This window comes from Actinia tenebrosa, unplaced genomic scaffold, assembly GCF_029948245.1.
Source record: "Actinia tenebrosa isolate PJP-AT-01 unplaced genomic scaffold, QUT_ActTen_1.0 PGA_scaffold0__85_contigs__length_37466705, whole genome shotgun sequence".
Taxonomy (NCBI): Eukaryota; Metazoa; Cnidaria; class Anthozoa; order Actiniaria; family Actiniidae; genus Actinia; species Actinia tenebrosa.
The window spans coordinates 15,860,989-15,885,822 of NW_028292569.1; the positions used below are offsets into that span (position 1 = coordinate 15,860,989).

The 24,834-nt window shown below is 35.6% G+C and overlaps 1 protein-coding gene across 2 annotated transcripts; it reads left to right on the forward strand.

The window, feature by feature from the left end:
- The first annotated feature begins 514 nt into the window (after positions 1–514).
- LOC116305184 (uncharacterized) lies at positions 515–24,699 on the forward strand. Of its 2 annotated transcripts, XM_031715040.2 has the most exons (22): positions 515–877; positions 998–1,389; positions 2,232–2,327; positions 3,179–3,301; positions 4,291–4,389; positions 8,794–8,904; positions 12,034–12,115; positions 12,681–12,719; positions 13,651–13,759; positions 14,464–14,528; positions 15,154–15,198; positions 17,422–17,549; positions 17,806–17,887; positions 18,136–18,177; positions 18,440–18,732; positions 18,982–19,786; positions 20,228–20,318; positions 20,758–20,871; positions 21,055–21,119; positions 21,208–21,289; positions 23,449–23,499; positions 24,216–24,699. In XM_031715040.2, exons 2-21 carry the CDS (start codon positions 1,015–1,017, stop codon positions 23,477–23,479), a joined length of 2,877 nt encoding a protein of 958 aa, XP_031570900.2. In that variant the 5' UTR covers positions 515–877; positions 998–1,014; the 3' UTR covers positions 23,480–23,499; positions 24,216–24,699. The 2 variants fall into 2 exon arrangements, with proteins under 2 accessions (XP_031570900.2, XP_088889210.1); XM_089033084.1 differs by lacking the exon at positions 23,449–23,499.
- Positions 24,700–24,834: the final 135 nt, after the last annotated feature.

Below are 24,834 nucleotides of genomic sequence, written 5' to 3' on the forward strand. Positions count from 1 at the left end.
TAAGAGGTTGAGCGAGCGCGCTCTATTTAAAAAAATAGAAAACGCACACGCGTACTGTGTGCAGTCTTAACGCACGCAAGGGTTGGTAGAAAACGAGAGAAGTGTTATAGGAAGAAGCACGACGCGTAGCGGAGTGCTTCTCAACACTTCTCGAGTGATTTGCCAATCGATTCCCAAGTGCTTCCTAACTCCACACAACACAGCAAGCAAGTTTTTTATTTCTTTTATAAAATACAAAATAAATAAATAAACGACGAAACTGAAAGTGCGCGTGTGTGCTCTCATAAAGTACTCGCTCTCAACTAATCGGAACGCGAGATTTAGCGCAATTATTTTATAATTCTACATCGAGGAACTCGCTACAATGTAGTCAAATCGACCAAAAAAAATTTTTTCGGAGCCGGAGAGACTTCGAAATGCTTTCGAGGATGTTCGGTGAAAGTTCGGAAAATACCGAGCCGCGCGATGCGTTATGGGAGACCGCAGAGTTTACTTTTGCATTTTCAGTGTTTCTCAGTGTTTAACATCTTTGCAAGTTTTCTCCCCTTCTCTATTTTTATCCTCTTTTCTCTTATGCATCATTGTTAGTTCGGCTTTTTGTTCACATTCTCTTCTATTCTTAGAGGAAGTCTTACGAGTAATGATCGATTCGTACTGCCTCCGGCTTTTGGCGCCGAGTCCAGCTGGTAGACGGAAATATTTTCATAAAGAAATGACCTATTGTACTCCTTATAAAATATTCATACTTAAATTCATGACAACGTGATTTTACTCGATATTTTATCAGAGAGGATGGCCAATAATATGTCTAGCATTAGAATACTGAGGTGACCGGTTGGAGCCCAACGCCAAGCGAACCGCAATCTCTTTAGTGTTGGTGAGTAAAACTGTTTTTTTTATACAGCGAAAGAAAAAATTCCAGGATTTTCTCGATAAAGTCGACCGCCAATTGAGTGTTTATTTATTTATTTTTTCGTTTGTTATTGCCTTTACTAAGACACTAGACAGTTCTGTATGGACGAGGTGAAGCGTTACGCGTTCTTTGTCACTCAAGCGATCAAAGAAAGCGTAATGGAGACAGCCAGCCACTTCCAATATGGCAATTCTTGGCCTGTCAAGTTCTACTTCGGTTTATTGCACATTCTACTGCTGTCTCTAGTTTTCTACATCTTCTTGAAGTCTCGGAATAAGGGCAAGAGTGAAAAATCAATCCGAAGACGAGGAACGAGAACGTTTATTAAAGACAACAGAGCTGTGACAAGCGAGACATGTCAATGGCTGAATTCAACTCTAGCCTGGCTTTATCTTCATTCAGACTCCAAAAATACCCCAGATTTAGTCAAACTATGGATAAGAAATCTAAACAGAGAACTCTATAAGACCAGAAAGGTAAGCTTGAATTAATCTTGCATGAATATTTATAAAACATGGTCAAAAATAATCCAATGTTTGATCAACGTGTAGACCTAGTATTCGCCAAATTTTTTTTCTTTTATATCTACACTTGATCACAATATGGAAACCCCCCATCGACGCAACGTTTTTTCTTACTCATTTGGTTGAATTTTTTAGTTTGAGTATTGAAAATTTCTTCAACAGGTGTTTTAGTGGAAACAAGAGTTTGTAAATAATCAAAATAATACATCATAGAATTGTAAAGAATGTATGCTATGTGCTAATCATCTTGATGCGTGGGGAAAGAGCATTGGTCAATGGGGGGGTTGCTGGTCGCCCACCATAATACTCTTTAATATTTATTACAGTTTCAAAAAGACCTTTTAAATGATTTATCTTTAGCGTTTAAAGTTATTGTTTTCACAAACATCTTAATAAATTAAGATTTGAATTTTTTTCTCTAAAAGACAAACATTTCAGTAAAGATATAAGGGTTGCTGATGGTTTCTTGTTGATGTCTCAGTTATGTTTGGTTAGATGAATTAATATTGTACCTAAAATCCAATCAAGGTTTATAATCACAAATCATTTGCAAAGTCGGTAGCCAGCTGTCCACTTATCTCTTTAATCCTTAGCTTTTTATACAGAAAATGCAATTTTTCAAAAAGAGAAAATTTTTTGGTAAAATTAAAAGTTCAATTATTTTTGTTATTTTAGCTAATTTTAAACCCTGCAAAGTAATATATTAATGTGATTTTATCTCAGTGTTAATTTTTCTTTTCATTCATTCACGTATACTGTCATGAATAATTATTTAATATGAATATTATTTTCAGGATAATCAACGAATTGTTATCACCGATATTCGCTCTGGATGTCTTCCACCTAAGCTGACCGGTGTTTATTGCTTGTGTGTTGACGGCACAATGCAGGTAAGGTAGCAATATTTCATTGCCTTAATCACTATTAAACACATCAGTACAGGCTATAGGAACAGATCCAACATTTTGACAATGGAATCTGAAAATGCAAGGTGTGGTCAAAACTCAAAACAGATACCACTTATACCCCATTATATCTGCCCTCGGGCTAGTACAGAGCTGGACCCACTTTTAAATAGCTACTTTATTTTTTAAGGGCTGTAGAGCACCTTTGAAAGTAAGGTAGGGTTTCCACTGTCAGGGAAAAGTCAGTGAATTCTGTTTTCTTTTTCAAGGTCAGAGAATTGTTAGGTAATTTTAATTTTGGTCATGGAATTTAGCAATTTCCCCAAAATGAGCAAAAACTCAGAAATGTCTCAGTGTCAGCCTTCACATAAAGCTTATAAAGCTTAATAGGAGACTGTCTTTTAAATAAATTGCCATTAGATTGGGCTTCCTATAGCTCAAATGATGCAATTCTTATTTGGGCTTCCTGTGGTCAAACTGTGTAATGGAAGAGAGGCTGAAACTTAAAATTCAACAAGTGGAGAAACACCCACCCTGTCTGGTTACAAGTCCACCCTGGTTATAAGCCCACCTTTTTGAATCTCACATTTATGGGTAACCAGTCATGACACCCCCTTGTCATGATGCCCCCAGCCATGACTCCCCCACGTATACCATGATGCCCCCAGTCTGTACTACCATGACACCCCCAGCATAAACCATGATGCCCCTAGTCTCTATCAAAAACTCTTATGAATGAATATATAAACCTAGGAATTATAACCTTGATTTTATGATATCAAAAAAAGTATTGCCTTGCCATTTTGGCTATTAATAAATATTTGCTTGTTTGTCAGTGTATCACCTTCCATGTAGAGTCAACAGAACTTGGTTTCCATGTCCATGTGAACCAACCAATGGCTAATGGTACTTCCAAGAATGTTATATTAGAGGTTAATGTAGTCAAACTGGTTGGTGAGGTAGGTGGCACATGTAATATTTATACAACTACTCCCAAAAGTATCCAAAGCACCCAATTCTATAAGGTAGAACCCCGGACATTAAGTGCCACCCATGTATTTACTATTAAATAAATGAACCCAAAAATAAAGGTGGGTCCTGGAGTTTGGATTGGTTGGCTTGTTACATGTATCTCCCCTTTGTGGTTGAAAATAAGAATAAATAATATTATCAAACTCATTAATAATTAATGTAGAAAACACAACAGAAATCACGACCGTAAAGAGTGTTGTAAATCTGATACAAAACTGTGTTCATTTGCATAAACTTTAAGTTGGATTTTCTTGGCCAAATTCACTTTAATCTTGAAAATTTTAGCAAAACACAAAGGAACTAACCTAGAGTTTGATAAGTCATATACAGTATTTGTGTCCGTGTTGTATCAGATATACAATCACTCGGCTACGCCTCGTGGCTGTATATCCAATACAACACGGCCACTCATACTGTATATATTACATATAAAATATAAAGAGTAAGCTACGTACTGGCTGAAATGACCCTGGATCTTCCTCTGAAAATAAATATTTAAACTGGCTAGGTCTAGGAAGAGAAAAACTGTGCCCAAGGTCTTAACTATTTAGACTGATGCCGTTAGGCAGAGGGCACAGTTTTTTTCCTATCTGGACAGACTTTAGGCCCATTTACTGTTCCACCAGTTTTGCAATTTGTTTTGTTGTTTAACAATCCGTTTTCAGAGTGCACATCATTTTTTAGGATACTGGACCAGAAAAAATAAACTGTCTTTATCTTTAATGAGAATTATTGTTATTTTCCCTCAATATTTATTGAAAAGATACCCAGAATTGAGAGTAAACAGACAATTAGAAAAAAATGTACCTGGTAGATTCTTGTTATTGGAATGTATTTCTGTTGTTTTTGCTTTTTTCCTTTGAGGAAAACATTTTTCCAGTACAAGTCATTCAAAGTTCATTATTTTATATTCTAGGTTGCATTGCAGCTGAACAACACTCCTCCATTGTTTGAAGTTAAAGTGATGTTTATTGGTGAACCAGAAATAAAATTCTCAACCAGAACCATTACCAAGGTATTTATGAACAAATGAAACCATATGTGAGCTAGAATTTTTCAGCATCTGAAAGCAAAATATTTTCAACTGCTCATTACATCACCTTGGCCATGTAGTTACTTATCAGTACCTTCCTTTGTTAATACTACCAACATGGCCACCATGTTTCTTCACTCACTTGAGAATGGCTGCAAACCATCAATAGACCCCTTGCAGGACCTCAGAATGCAACTCCATTTGGAGGACATAACATTAGGTTTCCAATTCCCGAGAGATCAAAATTCTTTTGTTTTTTCCTTTCAAATTGAGCTGCTTTGATGTCATATGCCAAGGGGTCTACATGTATTCTTCGGTCAGGAGTATACCCAGGACATAACAATAGTTTTCCTATTCTCAGGAGATTGAAATTCTTTCGTTTTGTCCTCCAAATTCAGCTTCTTTGATGTCACTTGCCAAGGGGGCTATTCTTTAGTAAGGGGTATACCCAGGTGTTTATCACTGGGGAGGGGGGGGGGGGATGACAAATATGCTCATGGATAGAGTACAGAGCTAACACACTGTTTCCATCATAAGCAATCTTAAGTCCTGTCACTGTTTCTATGTTGCCTATTGCTTGAGGGTGTTTGATTTAGATACAGTTAACTCTCACCTTGTGACACCCCAGTATTACGGACAACCCAATATTATGGACATTCCAATATTATGGACACCCCAATTTAACAGACACCCCAAGGAGGAGAAAAACCTTCAGTGACAAAGAAATGACCATAATTAACTCTCACTTTTGTGGACACTCTCTATTATGGACACCAAGTGATGATCCTGAGGATGTGTGCCATAATGACTACATGTATATGCAAGTTGACTGTATTTGGAAACTGTAACAATTTAGCAATTGTGTAAATATAGTAACAATATAGTAACAATTTCATCCCCTCAGAATACAATACAGTAGAAACAAAATTGTTTGTTTGATCATTTTTATTGTAACAGTATCGTTAAGTATTGAGGCTTAGCTATTTCTATAAGTTGGGATCATTGAAAGTTAGCTTGTTCTAAACATTCTAATTGGAATGTTCACAATACCATCTAATTGAGAAAGTAAATATTTTTGTTATAGCTATATGAATCTTTTGTTAATTTCTCTGTTTTTATTATTCTTTAGTGTATTTTGATTCTGTAGATACTAGACAAAAACTAGTTTTCTTTCCACCCGTTACCACCTGTTGACTATCTTCCTTCTGTCATTCATTCATCTTCTCTTGATTTTAATAGCCATGAATAGTCATATTATCATTAGATTTATAAGATAATGGGTGTTCTTAGCCTTCAAGCCTTCAATTGTGTGTAGAAATTTTTAAATCTTAGTTTTAGTTCCTCTCACAACTATAGCTGGGTTATTGTTTTGAATATTCGAATGTTCATGTTGAAAAAGTTTTAGTAATTTTGTATTTTTTCTTCAATTTTAAATTTATTTTTTTGCTTAGAATTGCCTTTTTTGTTCATAATGATGAGTATCTTGGTTATATTTTACATATTAGGTTAATTATTTGCCTTGGCAACTGGTTTTCTATACTTACAGTGTTCATAGTACAGCTTAATAATTACTTAACAGCAGTTTAGGTTATATCATTAATATAAAAAATAGTTTTTCTAATCTTTTTTATCCCTTTGTTATTGTTTGTTCCATTGGATGGAGCCATTCATTTCACTCTGATGTTATGAGATCAGACAACAAGAATGTAAATTAGAATCCAATCTCTTCTCTAGTTACCATCACAGACTACCATTACACAGTAAAGCTAAGGAACCATATAGCTAATCAATAATTAATACCAAGAAAAAAAACTGGCTTAACTAATGTAGGTTTTCTCTATAGTTTTTTGCCTGAAAGTAACTCTAAATTAAAGGGTTATTTATCTAGGGCATCTCTAGTCATTACAGCATGGGGCAAGGTGCTTCCCAGGAAGGTAACAATTAGGTTCTGGCATATGTTTGATAGTCATTTTGATCAAATTTACTGGTAAGAATCTTCAATCTACTCATGTTTGGTCCAAGCAGGGGTTGGTAATGAAGTGGTGGAGAAAACAGAGGAGAAAAAAATACAGTGTTCCATAAAAACCTCTGTTGAGGAAACAAATGGGGTGAGTTCATAAAATGAGATATTTCCACAGTATCTAGTCTGAAGGCTTAGTAATATAGGGTAGTTTTTGTTGACTATAAAACCTGCCATAGGAGTATATTACCACAATTCATTGTTGATAACATGATCTTTGTGTTGAATTGTGAGAGGCTTATGGTTGTTTTGTTGTCAATTATTTTGATAACTAAAGAACTAATGTTGCTAGACACTTGTAGGCTGGAGTAAATGAATGTTCGATTTATAGTTCATTCATGTCTTAAAGATATTTGTAGAATGCCACTTTATTGTAATTATTATCCTCTGTATTTGTCTATCATATCTTCACCTGCAGAACACCTGTTGAACTAAGCCCCTTACTCAAACTGGATTTCTTTCACACTGATTAAGAGAGAATTCTTTTCGTATTCAGGCGGTGAGCACCAAAAACTATTTTCTTGAAGAAAGACTGTTGTACAAGACTAAAATCTTGTTTTTCAGAAAGTTTAATTTGTTTGGAAGTGGAGATGACTGATAAAAGTTGAATCAAAGTGTTAACCCAAAGCAAAAAATGTGAATCGAAAATGAGGTTTAGGCCTTGATTTTCTTATTTCCCATACATTTTCTATAAAAAAGCCTGACAAAGCAACATTCTAACACAAATACAACAAAACATCTTTGTACAATTGAAAATACTGCTTCAAACAAGCATTTTATCATAGTACATCAGTTTCTAACCATTAAAAAAAGGTTTTGAGTGTTAACCCAAAACAAAAATTGGGATCAAAACTCATACGAAGGTCTAGTTTTTGGCACTTTTTGCCATTATTGCTCGTTATTGAAAAACATTTCCTCTTAAATCCATTTTATAAGGATTTTGATGCTCAAATCATGGAACTCTAAGTCTTGTTTATATCTGATTGATGTGAATTAGATAATATTCAGACATTTACACCTCTGTCTGTAAACATCATCTTGATATTTAAGACATCATTTCTTTTTATTGAAAACTTGACAGTTGCCAAAAAAAGAACCAAAAACATATTTCAAGAAAATACCTGTCTTTGAATAATAATTCTCAGTAGTTATCAGTAGTAATAGTAATATTGGTAGTAAAATTATAGCTGGATTTGTTACAACACTAAAATAAGCAATGGATAAGAATCAACTCAAATATATCTATAACTATTAGACTCTTGATGATCATAATGTATAGATTTATTATACAACAATAGACTGAGTCACAGTTGTCCTAATTATTTTTTTAATGTAAAAGTTGGGTTAATTCCTATTACAAGTTTTATAAATCACTCTGACTCTTCATGAAGTGTAATGGATTCAGTGTAATGATTGCTGAGACTTTTGTTATTTCTGTAAAATCATAACAAATTCATTTTCAAATGGAAGGTATGGTTGCCATAGCAACTGTCCTTATCTTAATCCAATTAATACGACCTTGCCATGGCTGAGGAAATGAATTACCATTAGGTCAGAGAGATTTCTATACTTGACTTGACTATAGCTATGACAATATAAGAGTTTTTGCTCTTAAGAGATAGATGAGGAGAGGGTTTGTAAATCTTTTTTGGGGGGAGGGGGTAGGGGGAGGGGGAGGGGGAATGGGAATTGGAATGGTGGGGAAGAGGGAGGTATTTACAGAAAATATTTTTAGTAAGTGTTATAATTAATTTTGTATGGTCATATCTGCCACCTTACACAATAATATTATTATTAGGAGGGTGAAGGTAGATTTTATAATTTATGTATATTGAGATGAGGTGAAATGTATTTGCCCTATCCCTCAATTTCCCCATCACATCTGCCCTTGATCGATCTCGTATTTCAACATCAGCTACTGTATAAGAGAAATTGCATTCATAATAGGGCATTAGCATTATAGCATCATTTACTAAAACTAAAACATTATCCCTTGCACACTTGATCATTTGTTGTAGTTAGTAACCTAGTTGCCTTGATATTCCCATGAGGGAATATAACTTTGATTAAGAAACAAAATTCATCATAAAGCACTTTCGTAGTGGTAGTAAAATAATACCACATAAAATGTATGTAAACAGTCTATGAACAGTGGAATAACAAGGGGGGACAACCCCACCCCTGCCCCCACCAAAAATCTGTGGATGGGCAAGAAACTCTAAAGATGAAACTCTGTGTATTGGCAGGAAAATGGTACATTGCAACCTTCCCACTTTTGACCAAGACCTCTCTACACCTATGTGTATGATATAATCAATATATGATGGTTATCTCTATTTATTATATTATCTCTCTTCATCCGATAGGATGGTATTGATGCAGCTGCTGTTGAAGCTGTGGAGGAAAAGCTTAAAGAAGTGATATGCAAAACAGTCACTAATGTCCCCTTGGCAGAAAGTCCTACCAAGACTGAACCTGTAAGTAACTAGTATACAGCTCAACAAATTTACATATATTTTTACCCTTTTTTCATACAAAAATAATGGCGTCCACTGAAGAGTCCTCTTTCAATGTAGTTTTTCATGATCCCCCTACTGCCCTTCTCCCCTCTCTAATAAAAAAATGAATATCCCTTACTGTACATGTACATCTTCTACATTTCATCCATTGAAGGGTCGTCTTTTGATACAGTTTTTCATGATCCCCTTACTGCCCCCCTCCCCTCTCTAATAAAATAGTGAATATCCCTACGTGTACATTTATTAGTAAAATAATTAATTCTATTTTTCTAAATCAATATCATTCTTTTTATCATATATCAATACACGTGGCTTTTTTTTTTTTTTACAATAGCCAAAAATATTGGCCTTGTGTTGTTATAATTATCATGATATGAAATACATTATACACAAAAATATATTCAGGACTATAACTTTTAGTCCTTCAAACTCATGGACACAATTAGCGAGACTTGTTGTATTTGACTTTACAATTACAGAAAAATATTTGCTTGGAAAAACTATTTTAATTAAAAATAAATATTCTAATATCTTATTCTATAGACAAAAATATTGAATATAGACATCTAACTATGTCACATATGTTACTCTCTGCCTGGAAAATGTGGATTAAATTTTATTTAACGAATTGATTTTGACTCTACATTTAAGAAGAAACATGTGTTCAATTTCTTTAAAATTATCTTTCAATATGGTCTTCATTTTTGCATTATATATCAAAACATTAAGGCAAGACTTGAAATTGACTCTAGTTATATATTGTACATTGTACATTATTAACTCTGTTCACCTTTTTTAACATTTTTAATAGCTTATATTTGATGTTTATGTGAATTTCTCCACTTGAATTCAAGCACCTGGTGTTTTATTCTAATAGACTGTTATGGATTGTTATGCAAATTAGACCACCATGAATCATTCATATCAGCCTGCAGATGTTGGAGGTTTTTCTTTTGCAATCAGGGTATAAATGAAATATCTTGTTCAAAGTGATGATTTGTCTAGTTGGACATGATAGGTTCATTTAATCATCAAGACCATTCCTTTTGACACATCTGATTATGAATTCATTTCCTGAAGAGAGAAAGACTGTAATATGTTAATGCTATGAATGGGAGAGTCTTTGGAAGACACCTGAATTATTAGCAGACAGTCTACTTAAAAGCTTCATTTCAACCTGCATGACTGGCTCCCTACACAAGCACTCCTCTGAGAAACCACAGATAATCTAAGCTCAATTCAAAAACAGCCCAGACAGGGTTGAATATTTTCCATATCTAAGCCATTATGTAGTCAAGTAAGAAATGTACACTGGCTAAAAAGAACAGAATGAATAAACCAAGGCCCCGGTCTATAATCAATGTTGAACACAACTACAATGTGAACATTAATGTTTTTGTTTGTGTGAGTGGGAGAACCTTACAGGTAAGAACTGAAAATTCCCCCATGCTATAATTTTCAATTATTTTTAATGTCTAAGTTGCAATTTCTAGGGTATTATTATTGTTATTTTCATAGACTGGGGTTATTTTTGGTTGATCTGGGAGTATTTTTATTGTTGTCAGAGCATATGATTATATTCTTGGATCATAATTCTTCTCTCTACTTATCAATATTTCAGACCAAATACTTTTTCAGTGTTTAATTACACAAAAACACACAGTTCATAAAAAAAATCATTCTTTTTTCTATGCAAATTACCTCCCAGCTACATTTAATGTTTTCATGCTATGATTATTCTCAAGCAGATGAAAGATATAATTTTATTTCTAACTTCAAATTTGTAGGTGTAACCATTTTGGATATCATTTTTTTCCTTGCTAAAATACCTGTTAAATGTACAGTTTGACACTTGAAGTATTTTTAAGAATATTTGCTCATTTTTACCTCAAAAAGCAATATTACGAATCAGTCTGTATATTGTAGACTTCCACAAGTGGAACTTAATCTTTTCTAAAGTGCCCAAATCTCAATCTTTTAGCCCAAGGAAAAAGATATATTTTACATTCATATTTCTATTTTTGATGTACTAAGGAACCTACTACACTCCTTTATCTGTTATTGACACTATTCATAATTATTTTCTATTACTAAAAACAATGACAATAGTGTATGAAACAGCATGTTATATATTTTTAACATTAATACAGCTATCTTTGATCAATGAGAGATATCATTTTATAGTCAAAATTTTTCTTCTTTTAACCAAAAAAAGTCCTTAAAATGTTTAGTAAAATTTTTAATCATTCCAATGATTTATTGTTCTTTGTCAACTGGGTTTATGATAATATGTAAACAGCATTTAACTTCACATGAAAATCCATAAATTATTTTTAATAGCATGCATAAGTGGAATAGGATACCTATTCTATACTGCTGTTTCTGTTATTTCCCTTGGGAATACAAGTGGGAGCTTCAAAATGTGTCAGGAAGCACTTCAGTCTATTTTCCATCATTTATATTCTAACGCTTTTTCTATATCAAAATGATCTCGTTCGGAAGTAATTTCAAACATGCATGACAACTTTGTACATATTCTTATTGATAGATACATTGATTGTAGCTGTTATTTCTTAATTATTTATTTCACTAGACAACCATTTTCTAGTTCTGTTTTCTGCACATACAACAGCACACATTACAATTCATTATTTTTTGAAATTCAATTTCAATTGATACTTTTTTTTTTTTTTTAATTCAAGTTGACATTCTTATTCTGAAACTGTTTCCCCACTGATGTACATATACTTCAAGAAACAACTGATTTTTTTGTAAAATTAAGTTCTAGTTGATTTTCGTAATCGTACTTAAAAACTGAATAACAATCTTGGATTATTTTTTCAAATATTTTACTCCTAAAAAATGAATGATGATGCACAAAAATTTATGAATTACAGTCATGACGCCCCCTTGTCATGTCTCCCAGCCATGGGAGACGTCTGGGGGCGTCATGACAAGGGGGTGTCATGACCGGTTACCAAATTTATTCTGTTTATCCTTATCCTTTTTTTCATTATAGAATGTTACCCAATTGAGCCATTTTATATATATATTATCCACTAATCCTTATCCTACACAACTGTATAGGGGAGTTCTGGAACCAAGGACAAGCTTGAATCTCCAATTCTTCAAACATGTGTAGGCGAAGAAGGAAAACTCCTGGTCAAAGGTAAAAAAGTTTGAATAATACATTATTTTTTGGTATTTTTTACCATTTCACAACTATCAGCAGGAAATCTTGTCGGTAAATCAAGTCAGTAAATCAGACAGTACAATCGTTTTCATGAATCTCCAGACATTAAAAAAATTATTTATTTCGTGTTATCCATTGTTATGAAACTTTTGAACATATCAGTGATTAGCAAACCAGTCAAGCTGTTTAAGTGTATTGATAAAATTTGAAGTAAATGTAATTTAAAGAGTGTGTAAAACAAATTTTTACAGCTTTTGCCGATGACACTTTGACCCTTGATTTGCATATTATTTAGTCGATCCCAAAAATGTGTAGTTCCAGAAATCATCCATACCTACCCCACAGAGGAATTTGGAATTTCCGAAGAGTAGGGGGATCAAAGAAAGAACAAAAATTACAGAGTTTGTATGGAAGAAAATTGGAATTTCCGGGGGATAGGGGGGTTTCTTAAAAAAAGTATTCCTCCGTGAGGGGAGTATGGATAATTTTTGGAACTACAGTATACAAAATACTTTTTTAACATTTTTTGCTTTATTTTTAGTGATCAAGGCTACAGGTTTATGTGCTAAGGAAAAATCTGGTGAGAACAGTTTTTCTTTTGACATTAGTAAATCATTATCTATCATTGTTATTGCATTAAATCTGGGTAGATCTAGTGGAAGCTAAGCATGTTGGTGGATTATAGAAATAAAATGAATGTACAATATTACAGTACATAATATAGAAAGGGTTGTACATGCTTATACTTTCTCTATACCATTAATGCCATTTTGCACTAACTTATATTTAGATTGTTCTAAAAAATAATCCTTGTAATGATTTTTTCCCCTTAAATTTCCTACCTTACAAAAGGTTCAAATTCAAACCCTATCTTTTGTCACTTGCCTATCTATCAACACTTTTGTTGCTGCTGTTTTTGTTTGCTACTGATGGTGGTGATGTTGCTGTTTGTGCTATTCAGCTACTGTTGTTACTGCTGGCATTATTGTTAGTAGTGTTGTTGCTGGTGTTGCTGCTTCTTGTGTTGTTGTTGCTGTTTGTGCTATGCTGCTACTGCTGTTGCTGCTGGCATTATTGTTAGTAATGTTGTTGCTGGTGTTGCTGCTTCTTGTGATGTTGTTGCTGTTTGTGCTATGCTGCTACTGCTGTTGCTGCTGGTGTTGTTAGTAGTGTTGTTGCTGGTGTTGCTGCTGGTGTTATTGTTAGTAGTGTTGTTACTGGTGTTGCTGCTGTTGCTAGTGTTGTTGTTGCTGGTGATGTTATTACTGGTGGTATTTCTGCTATTCATATTTTTGTCATTTTGTTGTGTTGGGGATTATATTGCTGTTACTGCTATTGGTTGTGGACTATTTTTAATGTTGCTGTTGCTGCTGTTGCTGCTTGATAAGTTGTTGCTATTTATATTTTTTTAAATATTTTGTTGTGTTGGGGATTATATTGCTATTGGTGGTGAACTCTTGTCGTTGTTAATGATGTGTTTTTACATTGAAGTAACCTTCATTTATACACAGGAACCGTAAGTCCCTACTGTATCATATGGGCTGACCATCCACACCAGCGTAAAAGAACCAGTCTTATCAAGGATACTGACAGCCCTTTCTGGAATGAATACTTTGCTTTGTAAGTGAATCACCGATGTACACAAGCATTATATTTCATAGCAGTTTCAATAGCCAACTTTTGATATTTTGGTTAAATGATTACTATCAACAATAACAAGAGAGAATTGCTGTCAGATGCAAATCATATTTTTCAATTGTTTATTGATTTTGTATTGTTAAGTATATTTCATAGCAGTTTCAATAGCCAACTTTTGATATTTTGGTTAAATGATTACTATCAACAATAACAAGAGAGAATTGCTGTAAGATGCAAATCATATTTTTCAATTGCTTATTGATTTTGTATTGTTAAGTAAATCTCAACCCCACCCCCCCCCCCCCCCACTCCACACTCCACCCTGTCCCCCACCATAGGATGGTAGACCACTACACTTCCACCTAGTTGGTTTCCTGTTAGTTTTGTACACCTGAGTGAAGAGAATCAAGTGGTTTACCACCGATTCACCAGCCAAGGCTCAGACTATTAGCCTACTACATCTCTCAGGTTACACATCATAGAGTGGCTTTCATTAACCTGTGAAACAAAAGTTACTTATTAGATGGTAATAGCCAGATTCAAACAATAGAAAACAAAGAAGTTAGAGCGTAATAGTACTAAATACGTTAAAATGTATTTCACAGCTTTATGAAAATCTCTATGGCAATCTGTGTTATAGGTGGGCTGAATCATTGTATTGACTAACAATTTTGTACTTTTTGCAGTGAAATCACATCAAAGACTAGAGAAATCACCCTCAACTTATTTGACTTTGAAAAGACTTCACCAGGTACTTTTATTCTTCCTATATGAAGGGGCAGATCCAGGAATCTAAGGGGGGGAGGGTGGGGGCATAAACAATTAGCATTGTCCATCCAAAAAGGAACTAAAGACCTCTTGCATGTGACTTCAAAGCAGCTCAGTTTGGAGGACAAAACAAAATAACTTCAATCTCATGAGAATTGGAAAACTATTATTATGTCCTCCAAAGTGAGCTGATTTCTGACGAACTGCAAGGGGTCTATAGGGTTTGGGTTTGGCCAGGGGTGGGGGCTTATACCCAGTGAAGTTACATTCCTTTTGCAACTGACTTAATAATAATAATAATAATAATGATAATAATAATATTTATTTACTTAATATTGCGCAGTCTAACATGCCAATATATAATCGAGTGCTTCAGAGTTAATGCAGGGTGTTGATAAATAACATACTCCTAGGGTTTTGCTTTGCACAGTCATTAACAATGATTTCTGATCGAGCGAAGTTGGTGCAGGTCATGAAAATACCACTAGCTGCATCAAAACTAAAAGGGGGGTGCAGCCCCATAAAAGAGGCTAGGTTGGCTGCATTTTTCAGGTTCTACAATATCAGTATCCTCATTAAACTATAACATAGTTATTGTTTACTTACAGATGTTAATTATCACATGGATGACAATGAGTTGAGCCCAGAGCAAGGTAATTGACCTTTTTAATATGGCCCTTGTTTTTATATTTATCAAAAAAAGGTTTTTTCCCATTTTCTAGAACAGTGTTGCTAGAGCTGCAGAGGTGCTTTTTTTGTCCTCTGTTTCTTCAGTCCGACGCTTAATGTAGCTTTACGAAGGGGGCAGAATATATTTGATAGTCAGTAAAGTGTGTTAATTACTCAATTTTCTATTTAAAAAAATCCTTTCAAAATGATGGGCAGAATTCTTAAATATTTTGAAGTGGTTTAAGGATCATTACATGTGCGGAGCGAAGAGCTACGGCCGAATAAGAGAAACCTTACTTAGGAACAAGCCGTATTGTTATTGTTTTTATGTTATACACACGTGGTCCTCGCTAGCAGGTGCTTAATCCCTACAGTAATTTCGGTTGGTTCTGTCTTCTGGGTTCTTACAGCTTTTGCGCAAAAGAGTTTTGCGCCGCCAGAGGAAATGTATGGAATATTTTTTAAAGTAACGGACCATTAGATTATTGAGGGGGGAGGGGTGGGGTTGTGTAAATCCCCCCAAAAATATCGAGCAAGCGCTTCACCTACGAAAAAATATCGCGCAACCTCTCCTTTTAGTAAAGAAATGTCGAACAAAAACAAAAAATTGCGTGTAGGGATTGTTTCAAAAATATATATATATCGAGCTAAATAATTCCTGCAAACACTACCCCAAAATCGAAAAAACCTTGGAAAAATTCTATCTAAAAAAATATTTTTTGACCCCCCCTCCTTGTGACGTTTTAGAAAAATACCCCCCCCCCCCCCACCCCTTTAAGTCAGCAAATACTATTAAAGTCCCCCCTTCTTTGTATGATTTTTTTTCAAAGCCCCCCTACTTTTCCTCCAGCCACCCCAAGGCATAATTAATGAACAGTCCCTTATCTAATGATCCATCCCTCAGAGCGTTCTTATTGTTGCAGCGTTATGTCCTGTTGAGGTCATACGCGTCTTGGTTTGCTCTTCTCAATAAAACCTATGGCTACGTGTAGGGCAATAGGAAACTCATTATTTTGTGTAAAAGACTCTCTTGTAGACTGTACATCGTTAGTCACAATACGACCCTGGCCGTGAGGGCGCTACCGTTAATCAACTTTTGTTGTCGCGTCTGTGTTTATAAGATGTTCCATGCCGCGGGTTTTTAACACCTGTTATGTGGAACCATTATTCTTGAGTGTTTTTGTATGATAAAGGAAGCCATTATTATAAAGGGACGCGCTTTTTTGATGCTTTTATATACAGATCTATATGTATAGAACTAGTTTTACTGCATGTATTTTGTGAATGAATTCAAAAGACTTTATTTCTTGACCTGTACATTATCAGTTTTTTTAGTCTTCGAATATGTAAGGCTATTAGTTTATGTCTTCCTTGAAAAGCGAGATAACGTTCATCACACACACACACACACACAAAAAATAATTAATAGACGATCAGCTCGCGCTATTTTTTGTTCCACTCAAACAAAACCGCAAAGTTAGCTTATAAATAACTACTGCCCCTGATGGCCAAAGGCTATTAGTTTATGTCTTCCTTGAAAAGCGAGATAACGTTCATCACGCAAAAAAAAAAAAAAAAAAAAAAAAAATTAATAAACGATCAGCTCGCGCTATTTTTTGTTCCACTCAAACAAAACCACAAAGTTAGCTTATAAATAACTACTGACCCTGATTCCCAAAAATCTTAATCCATTCCCACATAGAAAAACCTTACTGATTACAAATCTCCCCTGCAAAGCCTTAGCGCTATCGCTGAAAAAATACTTTAAATATTCCGTTGGCATACTTTATAAATTTGTTGTGAAATGTGATCGTCCAGGTGTGAGTAGTCTTAAGAAAGACTGTTGTTGGTGGTGACTGACTTTACGACAAACTGAGCGGAAGTTATCTTCAGAGTCCAGTGAGAAAACGAGAGACAGTCGATGGTATTTATACCTCTGGTTCGTTTTATTTCACAGCGAACTTCAAAACTTGGGTTCAAACCATTTACTCTATAGACCAAAAAAGGCTTTTCTTTAGAAGTGCAGTCTGTAAATATGAAGACCTCATTGTATTGCCTGACTAGGGCCAGTGTTGGCACTCTGCCTCGAGTGTCACGCGCCAGGCCAAAATAAGACGCGTAAAGAACCCCATGGAACCTAGTTTACGTGACTAGACAAATGTTTATGAGAGTTATATTTTTAATATTCTCTTTTACTATTTATGAAGATGACTTTCTTGGACAAGCGATTGTACCACTGGCCACTATTAACCGTAACCAGACATGTAGGCTTATTCTGCCAATTCTTCCTAAAACCAACAAGTGCAACTACGTCAAAGGAGAACTTAGTCTTGAGGTAAGCTCTTAAGTCAAGGCCTTTGGGCCTTAGTAAAGTAAAGTAAAAGCAGGTCAATAAATAGACAACTTTACAGCTGATGTAGCCTTGCAACATTAGAACTTTAAGTTTTGACGTATTTCCGGGCTAAACAAAATGAGTGTGCGCGGGCATCAATTGGACAAAGCATCTTCAGACGAAGCTGTAGTTTAGCTCTGATTTTCTTATTATAATATATACAATAAGTTTATAATCATGTTTTATTTTGTGTCTGTAGTTTACGTTTGATAAAGATGGTAAAGTGATTGACGGTGCTCTGCCATTGGTCGATTCGACGGATAACAAGCCCAAAACGCCAGGTAGACCACAACCGAAAGTCAGTCATAATGCTTGGTAACCACTCGCGCGCAAAGATCAAACAATATCGTAGGGTTTGAAGAATATCAGCCATTCTGCTTGCAGTTGCAGTTGTCACATCATTGTGTTTGGGTCATTTTTAGGATCTTTTAGTCTCTTTTATACTTAGGAATCAATAATAGAATCTATAGTTTTTTTATAATTGTTATCGTTTTCTAATGTAAGAGTATGTTACATTTTGCATCCGCAGTTGTCGAGGAGAATGTAACCTCGAAGACAGTCAAACCAGAGGGTAAGTAAAAATTGTATAACGTTTTGCGTGACTTTTGATTGGTTAACAGCAGAATCTGTTTGAGACCCACGCTCAATATCATTGTGCCCAAGCTTCCTGATTGGTTGAGCCCAGGAGCGTTATCTTGAAAATCCTTGACCGTGACTGTCTGTCTGATTTTCACTCATACCAATATCATCATCATTTCTCTACGCTCCATAAGTCGCATTCATAAGGCCTTATACCAATACTGTTCTAATAAGGTCTTTATTTCACTCCTCAGAGAGCGCACCAGTGGAGGACACACCCTCAGGGTCCTTTCAGAGGAGCTACGGACCAGCCTACTCATACTCACTCGATAAGAGCTACATGGAAACGAGTCTTGATGAACTAGCACAGGAAATCGAGGCTTATGAGGCAGAGTCGAGGACCCCTGTCGAGGAGAACAAATCTGTGGAGCTTCTGATGGAACTGAAGCCAGATGTACAGCAAACTGAGAAAACACCTGAACAAGAACCGGTTCATGCAGTGGAGGAAGTCACACCTGTTGAGGCGGTCGTTGCCGAGCCGTCTAAGGTACAGTTTCCTCTTTCTTCTCCTTTGATTGATTCGCCGATTCAGTCATTGGGTTTTTCACTGCCCTACGTTTCTCCCTAATGTTCTTAACGAATTCTCAGAAAACGTTGAACACTTGCCTATCTTGAGAATACAAGTTAACAAACGTATTAATTAGTACCTTGATGTTGACGCCATTGAATTTTATCGTCTCCTCCCTGGATCTAATACATTTGAATCTTAAGAAGCTTGCATTTTTATATGAACCAGGAGGGAGAAGACGTTGAAGATAATCAAACCGAGCAGCAAAAAGAAAATGAGGAAGAGCACATAGAGGGAACTCCAGAACCAGAACACAAATCAAAATCTAAGAAATCCTTCACAGGCAAGTTCAAGCGACGACCCAAGAGCACGATTGAAGGGGAGAAGAAACCAGACGAAGAGGTGAATACCCAGAGACATTCGTACCATGCTGGAGATAAGGCTGAAGAAGAGCAGGAAACCAAGGAAGGGGAGAAGGAGGAGAAGAAGGAAGGGGAAGAGGCAGAGGATACTGCACCATCTGAGCTCACAACTGAGCCTAAATCCAAGATCAGAAGATCATTCAATATGAAATTCAAGCGAGGGAGCAAGAAGGACGAGAAAGAAAAGGATAAAGAGGCTACACAGGAAACTGATGCCCCGAAAGCGGAGGAGCCAACTGATGAGAGCAAGGAACAGGCTGCTATGGAAGAGAGCCTTCAGTCTGATCCACCAAAATCGAGGTTTGGTGGGAAGTTTAAACGCTCAAAAGACGCTAAAAACGAGCCAAAAGATGAAGAAAAGGAAAACAAAGAAGAGAAGCATGAACTAGAAACTGTGGATGAAAATGCCGAATCTGGCACCCCTGCAGAAAAACAAGCCGACAGCAAACCCAAGTCGCGTAAACTGAATCTAAGACGAGGTAAACAGCGACCTGTTAGCATGAGCGCAGCTGACAAACCAGGATCCACTGATGATGAGGGTAAACTAGATCGTGATGATCAAGTCAGGCATTCATACCATGCTGGGGACCTACCCCCGCCGCCACCGCTACGTAAGTATTATTGTTGCTATGGTAACTACGTGCCCGTTTTCCTTGGATCCAGCTTTGTTTTTTCACCTTTTGGAATTCCAGGTTGATGGTTTGTTTCTTACCCATGGAAGAATTCTGTATGTGGAACACTAGCGTAGGGAAGGGGGTTGACGGGGGGCACGTGGCCACCTCTTCCCCCTTAACAATATAGTTTGCTTACGACACCAAAATGTAATTACTTAATTCTCCCCCCCCCCCCCCCCCCCCCCGATTAAGACCTCGCTATGCCCCTGCTGTGGAATGTTTTTGGTTTCTTAGTTGGATATCCTGTTGAATTTTGGTTTCCCTTTAGAGTATTTTCAATCTTTTCTTGGGCTCCCTGTGGAACATTTCTCGTTCACTGCGTAATGAAATGTGTGATTGTAATCAAGTTATTTATCCTTCTCGTGTTATTAATTACAGGCAAATCAACAAGTGAGTCATCTCTGTTGAGTTATTCTCCCAATCCTTACTCCTCATTGGTCATCGAGGTGACAGAGAAGGACCAAAAGACGTAAGTGTGGGCATTATTATTGAATAGACCCCTTGTAGTACGTCAGAATGCAATTCAATTTGGAGGACATAACGATATGTTTCCAATTCTCAAGAGATTTAAATTCTTTCATTCTGTCCTCCAAATCGAGCTTCTTTGACGTCACATGCAAGGGTTCTATATCATGTTGCTATGGGCACAACCACGTGTTTGCTGTTCACGTAACGTCACTAAGATTAAAGAAGCACACAACCGAACCAATTAGTCGAACCTTCTCCTTGGTAGTGCGGTAAACTGATAACGAGTAGGACTCGCACTGAATCATGAGGCTGTTTTACGGGACACCATATTGAAAAAAGAAAATCATCATCTAAAACAAGCCTCGCGAATAAAAGCCAAGAACCGTTGTGTAGTTTAAATTTTCGGTACATGTCCTTACTGTTGTATTGTTTTGTTACAGTTACTATCACGTGCCTGTGGCCATGGCTAAGAGAGGTACATACGAACAGAAGGGTGTCAAATACCATGTATATAATGACCACATGTTCAGAGCAACGCACTTGGAATCTGGAACGTGAGTAATTTGATTTTTTTCTAAGAATAGAGCTATTTAGGGGCTACTGGCAAGTTGTTGTTGTAAATGAAATTACTATTGTATTATTTACACGAAGAAGTTACAACCGCTTAGGTGAGGTACAGGGTAATTTGTGGTAAACAAAGATGGGAGACGTTTGATAATTGTTTTTGTTTTTGTTAGGGAGTGCTCAGTTTGTGGGAAGTCGATCTTTGGTCGATTTGGAAAGCAAGGATATCAGTGCATAGGTAAGCATTTAACCCCCCCTGTTTAGGATTAGTTCTTTACAGGATGTACAATATCGTAGCTAATATTTCGATCTCACAATTCTTCCAGACTGCAAAATGACTACACACAAGAAATGCCACTACCAAACGTCCGAGATGTGCTCTAACAGTTCCATCAAAAATATCGAAATGTAAGTTATGATTGAATCACATCAATAGTCATTGTTATCAGCATTATCACCGTCTTCGGATTCATCATCATCACCACCACTATCATCATTATCATCATGAACATGATCATCATCATCATCATTATCATCATCATCATCATCATCACCACCACCATCATCATTATCATCATGAACATCATCATCATTATCATCATGAACATCATCATTACATCATCACCACCACCATCATCATTATCATCATGAACATCATCATCATTAACATCATCATCATTATCATCATCATCACCACCACCATCATCATTATCATCATGAACATCATCATCATCATCATTATCATCATCATCATCATCATCACCACCACCATCATCATTATCATCATGAACATCATCATCATCATCATTATCATCAACATCATCATCATTATCATCATGAACATCATCATCATCATCATTATCATCATCATCATTATCATCATCATTATCATCATTATCATCATGAACATCATCATCATTATCATCAACATCATCATCATTATCATCATGAACATCATCATCATCATCATTATCATCATCATTATCATCATCATCATCATCATCACCACCATCATCATCATTATCATCATGAACATCATCATTATCATCATGAACATCATCATCATCATCACCACCATCATCATCATTATCATCATGAACATCATCATCATTATCATCATGAACATCATCATTACATCATCACCACCACCATCATCATTATCATCAACATCATCATCATTATCATCATGAACATCATCATCATTATCATCATGAACATCATCATTACATCATCACCACCACCATCATCATTATCATCATGAACATCATCATCATTATCATCATGAACATCATCATCATTATCATCATGAACATCATCATCATTATCATCATGAACATCATTACATCATCACCACCACCATCATCATTATCATCATGAACATCATCATCATTAACATCATGAACATCATCATCATTATCATCATGAACATCATCATTACATCATCACCACCACCATCATCATTATCATCATTAACATCATCATCATTAACATCATCATCATTATCATCATCATCATCACCACCATCATCATCATTATCATCATGAACATCATCATCATTAACATCATCATTATCATCATCATCATCACCACCATCATCATCATTATCATCATTAACATCATCATCATTAACATCATCATCATCACCACCATCATCATTATCATCATTAACATCATCATCATTATCATCATCATCATCACCACCATCATCATCATTATCATCATTAACATCATCATCATTAACATCATCATCATTATCATCATCATCATCACCACCATCATCATCATCACCACTATAAGATTCATAACCAACAACATCATCATCAGTATCATCGTCAACATAGTCATCACCACCATCTTTGTCATCATCTAATGATTCATCATCAACATCATATCTCACTGCCATGCATCATGCATTTGTTACATATTTATAAATCGCCAGACGCGTTGTCTTCTTCAAGGGTGACATGCTGCCCATCTAGAAAAATAACTTATGATTATGTTACGAGTCGTGATGAGTATGCCAGGCCTGAAGACAATGGAATGCATAAAGTACACATTAAATCATTGAGCACGGCAGCTATCATGATCATAACCACCTCTGATCCCCAAAACTGCGAGCAATCTCTTTTTTTCCCGTGATCACTGTTTAATTAGTACCTAGTCTAATATTCCCCGGGGGGAAGGGGGTGGGGTAAGAAAGGAAAATACGAAGAGTTACGAAGAGAATTAGAGTGTATGCAGTCCATCGGTCACAGTAACTCATTAGCCATAACCTCGTTGCATGGATTACTGTTATTAGCATTTAGTTTATTTGAATGAAATAAAGATATCCATAAACTAAACCAATCCAATAACAGCAACATATCGATCCTAAACACCTAAAATCCTTCACCCTTCATAACCACATACCAACTAAAATAAACCTCACCTCACTTAATATCAATTTATTTTTTCGTATCGTTCGTCCACCTGCATGTAAAACCAATAAATTAAGCACCTACTGAATTGTTGACTCTCTTTCATTCCTTCTCTTTGTCTCATCTAATAACTTTGATTGGTTATTCTAGTAAAAAAGCACCCAATATTGTTGGCAATTAAAACATAATTATGAGCACCAGGTAGGCATGCATCTCTTCTGTCTATTCTATTACTATTATTGTTCTTATAATGCTCTAACTATCAATTCTACCTAATAACGTTAATGTACCTAAACATTCTAAAACTAGAAAATAAACTTCTTGAATGCCTAGTAAATAAAAGACGCCATAAGGGGTTTAAAACTACCTTCTAAAACATATATAAACTTTAAATAGACCTGTTCGTCTTGGCGCAATCTTTACCAATTTCAGACCACGTGTCATGTGTCTTCTCGTGCGCAACAAACAAATGATACTCTAGGAAATGACACGTGGTGTGCAATGGGTAAACATTGCACCAAGACGAATAAGGTCTGTAAAGACGTGCTTGAAATTTTACCACATAATAAAGGAACGGTGGTTGTTAGGTGGAGTTGTTTTAACATTGTGCACCTAATTCGATGTAAAGCTTATGAACTATCCTTATACCACATATGATACTTAAAATAAAGAATATAATATTTTATGGCTTTGGACGTTTTAATTTTGTTGGGAAGAGAGCACTTTTTTCGTTTGGATATCATTGCTTTCTTCTCATTGACCCTCGATGAAAAGATGTATCAATGAAAAGATATAATTCTAAAAATAATAATAATAATTCTAACAAATAAAATAGAAAAATAATCGACCCAAAGAAAATGACGTCCTTTCAGTCTGTTAACATTATCAATTTATTTTCTTTTTTTTTTGTCATACAGAAAAGAATTTCAAGATCAAGAAGTCTAGTGCGCGCACAAATTTCTACAGAAATCATAAAACCTCCATTTGTGTCGTCATGGTAACTGAAATACTGGTGTCTTGAGGTAGTCATGGTAACAAAGTATCATCGTGGTAACGGAATGGTTTGATCATAAGAATGTATTTTCTTATTTTTAATACCGGTAACTATGGTAACCGGTGTCATGGAAATCAATATCCCAGGGAAATTAGTAGATATTAGTAACCATGGTAACACGACTCAGAGCAGTTGTCGTGTTAAAGATAATGGTTACCTAGGTAACCTTGTCCTCTGCGCAAAATTAACATAATTTTCGTCGTTGATCTTCGCGTGTGAATCGGTCATTTAAATTAATAGATCTAAGTAAAGAGGTTCATCCTGCACTGACATGAGAGAGATATATCCGTCAGAATCATACAAAAAAATTTAACTACAACAAGCTAAATTAAATGTTAAAAGCCTTATTTGATGTGTAGTGTTTAACAAACTAAATGTAGGTGTAGCAAAAAAATGTCAATGTGTGAAAAAATGCAACCAAATTTTGTACGAAAGGGCATAGGCGTATAGGAAACGTATAGGCTCTCCAAGGTTTTTGATAC

Excerpts from the sequence above, each read along its gene's own strand:
- LOC116305184 (XM_031715040.2), top strand. The coding sequence starts at position 1,015 with ATGGACGAGGTGAAGCGTTACGCGTTCTTTGTCACTCAAGCGATCAAA. Across the intron at positions 4,390-8,793 it reads CAACCAGAACCATTACCAAG|GATGGTATTGATGCAGCTGC; the intron begins GTATTTATGAAC and ends TTCATCCGATAG. Across the intron at positions 13,760-14,463 it reads TGGAATGAATACTTTGCTTT|TGAAATCACATCAAAGACTA; the intron begins GTAAGTGAATCA and ends TACTTTTTGCAG.